Source organism: Hemitrygon akajei, chromosome 18 (assembly GCF_048418815.1).
Source record: "Hemitrygon akajei chromosome 18, sHemAka1.3, whole genome shotgun sequence".
In the NCBI taxonomy this organism is placed as follows: Eukaryota; Metazoa; Chordata; class Chondrichthyes; order Myliobatiformes; family Dasyatidae; genus Hemitrygon; species Hemitrygon akajei.
Genome location: NC_133141.1, coordinates 31,330,164 through 31,336,163, shown reverse-complemented (window position 1 = coordinate 31,336,163; position 6,000 = coordinate 31,330,164). Strand labels below are relative to the sequence as shown.

General features: G+C 50.2%; 1 protein-coding gene across 1 annotated transcript in view; it reads left to right on the top strand.

The window, feature by feature from the left end:
• Nucleotides 1–6,000, top strand: part of LOC140741643 (low-density lipoprotein receptor-related protein 1-like) — a 561,364-nt gene that overhangs the window by 93,560 nt on the left and 461,804 nt on the right. Inside the window, 5 exon segments of the mRNA XM_073071927.1 lie at nt 1,760–1,990; nt 1,993–2,015; nt 4,586–4,775; nt 5,081–5,203; nt 5,589–5,729. Coding sequence (XP_072928028.1) covers nt 1,760–1,990; nt 1,993–2,015; nt 4,586–4,775; nt 5,081–5,203; nt 5,589–5,729 — 708 coding nt within the window.

Here is a 6,000-nt window from a genome sequence, read left to right as displayed (position 1 = left end):
CCCCTCTCTCCCTCTCTCTCCCCCCCTCTCTCTCCCCCCCTCTCTCTCCCCCCCTCTCTCTCCCCCCCTCTCTCTCCCCCCCTCTCTCTCCCCCCCTCTCTCTCCCCCCCTCTCTCTCCCCCCTCTCTCTCTCTCCCCCTCTCTCTCTCTCCCCCTCTCTCTCTCCCCCTCTCTCTCTCCCTCTCTCTCTCCCCCTCTCTCTCTCCCCCTCTCTCTCCCCCTCTCTCTCCCCCCCTCTCTCTCCCCCCCTCTCTCTCCCCCCTCTCTCTCCCCCCCCTCTCTCTCCCCCCCCTCTCTCTCCCCCCTCTCTCTCCCCCCCTCTCTCTCCCCCCCTCTCTCTCCCCCCCTCTCTCTCCCCCCCTCTCTCTCCCCCCCCCTCTCTCCCCCCCCCTCTCTCCCCCCCTCTCTCTCCCCCCCCTCTCTCTCCCCCCCCCTCTCTCCCCCCCCCCCCTCTCTCCCCCCCCTCTCTCCCCCCCCTCCATCGACCCCCCCTCCCTCTCACTCTCTTACTCACTCACATCTAAGTTTCTCATCTAAGCTAGCCCCACTTTCCCACAATTGGCATATATTCTTCTAAACCTTTCCTTATCTGGCTCTCCAAGGGCCTTAAATGCTGTTAATGTACCTGCATCATCCATTTCCTCTGGTAGCTCGTTCCATACATGGAGCACCTTCTGGGTGAAAAATGTTGCCCCTTCAGGTTCCCATTAAATCTCTCCCCTCTCATGTTAAGCCTGTGCCCTGTAGTTCTTGATCCCCCAACACTGGAGAAAAAGACTGAGCACATTCACTCTATCAATGCCCCTCATGGTTTTATACACTTCTATAAGGTCACCCCTCAGTGCCAGTGAATATAGTCCCAACCTCTCCACGCACTGATCACTCACTGTGTAGAAAAATTAAGACGTATCACCTTTCGTGGACTCTAGGTATCCATTGGTGTAGTGAGTGGGTCCCAGAGACCCAGATTCGGAACTAACTTCCATCACTCTTGTGTTTGTGCAGTTCTTCCAGTGACAGGTGCTCCATTTTTCTCCCATGTTCCAATGATTTGAGGGGTTGGTGAGCAGCCTGAGGGGTGACCTTATGTATAAAATTGTGACAGCTGTCAGTCTAGTTCCCTGAAAGTGGCATTACAGGTAGACAGGATGGTGAAGGAGTCTGTTAGCACCTAGCCTTCATCAGTCAGCCCATTGGGATGTGGTTGGGAGTGTTGTGTTCAGTTCCAGTCACCCTGCTGGCAGAAAAGATCCGATTAAACTGGAAAGAGTGCAGAGGAGATTTACGAGGATGTTATCTGGACTCGAAGGACAGAGAAAGGTTGGGAATGTTGGGACTTAGTTCTTTGGAGCCCAGGAGACTGAGGGGAGACCATACAGAGGTGTATAAAGCATGAAGGGCACAGATAAGATGAATTTGCAGTCTTTTCTTCTGAGTTGGAGAATCAAGAACTCGAGAGCACTTATTTATGCTGGGGGCGGGGGGGAACGGAGATTTAATAGGAACCCGAGGGGCAACATTTTCACAGATGATCTGTGTAAGGAACGAGCTACCAGAAGAAGTGGTAGAGGCAGATCCGTAACAACATTTAAAAAGCTTTTGGTCAGGTACATGGATAGGAAAGGTTTATGGATAGGAAAGGATATGCAACAAACACAAACAAATAAGGCTGGCTTAGATGCGAATCTTGGTGGACACAGACTGGTTCAGCTGAAACCCTGTGTGACCCTTTGACTTTGGGTGATTGTGCAATGGGCAGGGCAGGGAGCCATGCTGACGATGGTCTCTCCCAGGTGGATGTACTGGACGGACTGGGAAGAGGATCCGAAGGACACCAAGCGGGGGAAGATTGAGCGTGCGTGGATGGATGGCACCAACCGCAATGTCTTCGTCACCTCCAAAACCATCCTGTGGCCCAATGGCCTCAGCCTGGACGCTGTGAACGGCATCCTATACTGGTGTGAGGCTTACTACGACCGCATTGAGAGGATCTCCTCAATGGCACTGACAGGAGGGTGAGTGTCAGCTGGAGGGGTGGTGAAGAGTCAGTATTGCTCTGTGGAAGGGGTGGTGAAGAAGGAACACCACACTGTTCCTGAACCTGGTGGTGTGGGACTTCAGTTTCTGTACCTCTCGCCCAATGGGAGCTGTGAGAAGATGGGATGGCCCAGATGGCGGGGGTCTCTGATAATGGATGACCTTCTTTAGTCAGTGCCATTTGTACTACTGATGGAGGGGAGGGATGTGCTAATGATGTGATGGGCAGAGTCCACGACTCTGCAGCTTCTTACGTTCCTGTGCATTCAAATTCCCATCCCAGATTATGATGCAACCAGTCCTTAACCGCCTAAAGAAAGTAAAGGCACTTGTCTGTGTGCCGGGCCCAAGACAGGTCAGCTGAGGTGTAAACGCCCAAGGATTTAAATCTGCTGACTTTCCACCGTCTGTACTCCCAGAATAGACTGAAATATGTTTGCCCTGCTTCCCTTTCCTGGCAAGCGCCACATCCAAGAAAACAACCCAATGCCTTTATTTCCTCTGCAGCCTAGGTAAATTCAGCATATCCTCTTTGACCCTCAACAATTTTTATCGATGCACCATTGAAAGCATCCGATCTGGATGCATCACGGCAACTGCAGAGAGTTGTGGACACAGTTCAACACATCACAGAAACCAGCTCTCTCCCCCCCCCCCCCCCCCCAGACTCTGTCTACACTTCTCACTGCCTCAGTAAAACAGCCAGTATCATCAAACCATTCTGGACATTCTCTTTTCTCACCTCTCCCAATGGGCAGAAGATACAAAAACCTGAAAGCATGTACCACCAGGCTCAAGGACAGCTTCTATCCTGCTGTTATCAGATTATCTTATGTACTATGGGACTGTTGAATAGACTTGACCTCACATCTACCTTGTTGTGGGTCTTGCACCTTATTGTCTGCCTGCTCTGCTCTTTCTCTGTAGTTATTATCAGGGAGGAGATACAGGAGCTTGAATATGCACACTCAGTGTTTTAGGAACAGCTTTTCCCTCTCTGCCTCAGATTTGTTAATGGTCCATTAACTCTATGTCACTATTTTTTCTTTTGCAAAGTTTATTTATTTATCTGTGTCAACAATGGGGGGGGGGGTGGGATGCACTGTATTGTTGTCAGAAAACAACAAATTTCACAACATCTGTCAGTCATTGTCACTGCTTGTCACACCAGACAGCCAGCCACTCTAGTGTCGTTTGGTTGATGTTGAGCAGGTCAGTGTCAACTGAATCAGGTGAGAGTGGGCAGTTGTGCAGAATGTGTTCAATGTTCTGCGCCCTTTCGCCACACTCACAGGGTTTGCTGGTCTTTAAACCCACCTCACCATATTGTCTCCCATCCTAGAAACTCTCGCTCTGTTGAGAGTTCACCACTTTCCGTCTGTCAAGCAGTGCCCCGTCTGGCAACATTTCTGTGGGGTCTTGCACTGTTTTGTTTGGTGGGGTTCTGGCTTCTGTTTGTTGCCAGAGGTCAACCCTGTATGTCTGGGGGCATGTTCTGTGCGGTAGTTCCTCCATTGTAGCAAAGCTTTTCTCAATTTTAGGCGGTTGGAAGCTGGCACATGATGATGTAGTGGGTGCTGTGGATCCAAGTTCTGTTTACCTTTTTCAATTTTTGTTGTAGTGTGTCTTCGGATCTCGGGAGGGGGAGGGGTGCAATGATGTTAGTGGGTGTGGGCACAATGTGCCCGTGAGTATTCGGCAGGCTTCGTTAAACAATGGGTCTATTTTCTTCGCATGGGCTGATCTGCCCCATGCAGGTGCACAGTATTCTGCAGGTGAATAGCAGAGTGCTAGGGCAGTTGATCTAACATTAGCTCCCCATTTCGTGCCTGCTTATTTTTTCAAGAGAGAATTGTGAGAACCAACTTTCCCTCGGAGTTTTTGGATGTGGGTGGCAAATTAGAGTGTTCTATCCAGTGTCACGCCCAGGTAGATTGGAGTCGGATGGTGTTCGAGCTCCTTCCCACACCAGAAGATCTTGAGTTTCTGCGCTCCTTCTCGATTCCTCAGGTGGAATGCTCACATTTGAGTTTTTGAAGGATTTGGGTTCAGAGACCATTTTTCATAATATTGCTTCATTACTTCGAGGACTGCTGTAAGTCGTACTTCAACTTCTTGGAAGGAGTTAGCTTGTGTTTCTATGCATAGGTTGTCTGCATAGATAAACCTGCGTGTGTTAGGAAAGGTTGGTTGGTCATTTGTGTAAACATTAAATAGTACAGGTGCCAAGACTGATCCCGTGATAAAAGGATCTGTCAGTGATAATAAGGGATAACATAAAGTTATGACAGTTTCTGTGACCCGGGCTCAATATGTGAGGAGTTTGTATGTTCCCCCCATAACTGCATGGGTTTCCTCTGGGTGCTACAGTTTCCTCCCATGTTCCGAAGAAGTACGTGCTAGTAAGTTAATTGGTCACATGGGTGTTATTGGGCAATTTGGCCTCATTGGGCCGGAAGAGCCTGTTATCTCTAAGTAAAATGAAAATTTTAGTTCGACCGACAGTGACAAGGTTGGATTAACCCCTTCTTGCCTCCTCTCCCCACAGGTGGTATATGAGCGAGGGGAGCTGAGCCACCCCTTTGGGTTCACCCACTATGGCAGCTACCTTTTCTGGACGGAATATCGGAGCGGCAAGATATACCGGTATGACCAGGTGTCCAAGACGGTGACGCTTCTGAGGAGCGAGCGCCCTCCAACATTCGAGATCCGCATGTACGATGCAGAGCAGCAGGAAGGTGAGGAGGTGTGGGGGCAGTCCTCCTTTTCTTGTCAGGATCCCCGAGCTCTAGATTTCCTTCCGTCTACGCATGCACGCACACACACACAATATGTATCTTCCTCTTTCTCTCTTTCTCCTTCAGCAGCCTGGGACCCTGAGTCTGAAACTCCCTGCATGTCTTGCATTCAGCAGTATTCTCTCTGAATTGGTTACATTGGACACCAGTTGTTCCTGTTGACTTGTGTCCAGTGCTGTGTTGTGTGATGGCTGTTTGTTTGGGCTGTGTCTCTGTTTCAATGTAGTTGTGTTTTCTCCCCCCAGGTTCAAATGCCTGTCGTGTCAACAATGGGGGATGCAGCAGTCTCTGCCTGGCCAATCCAGAGGGGAGATCGTGTGCTTGTGCTGAGGACCAGATCCTGGACACTGACAATGTCACCTGCAAAGGTGAGAAGATGGGTGGTGTGGGTTGGCTGATGTTTGTTGGTCAGGGAGGGGTCCATTCATTGCAACTCTGTATCAGGATTGGTCAAAGTGCTATAGGAAAGAGCACTAAACTGGAAAGGTTACGGCTTAACTTGAGTTACAAGGGTATGGGCAGGTTGGGACACAATTCCTTGCAGCGTAGGAGACTGAGGAGTGACCTTATGGAGGTGCAAAAAGAAATCATGAGGGACACATAAGGTGAGTCTTTTTCTCAGGGCTGAGGAACTATACACAGTGCTCCCGGTGTGGGTCCTGCCCCAGGGATGGGGAGATGGGGACCGTTAATCACCTTATGCTCTGATCCCATATCCTGATTGTGACCTCTCTCTGCCCCTCTGCATTGCAGCAAACCCTTCCTATGTCCCTCCTCCCCTCTGTCAGCCAGGGGAGTTTGCCTGCAAGAACGGCCGGTGTATCCAGGAGCGCTGGAAGTGCGATGGGGATAATGACTGCCTGGACAACAGCGATGAAGTCCCTGAGATCTGCCGTAAGTGTGGCGTTGTTGACCTCTTGTACACTGGAACTGCCTCCCCCACTACCACTCTGTTCCCTCCAGCTCTATACCCTTGTTCACTCTCTGTCTCCACCATTTGCTTTTTTAAAATTCTAATTTACATACGAGAATGACAATGACCAACACACGCTAAATTAAAATGTTCCCATCCCTATCCAGGCTTTACCTCCTGTGGTACCCAGTGGTTCCTGAACACCTTCACGGTACCTGTGGACACCGTGTGTTCCCTTTCCATGGTTATCCC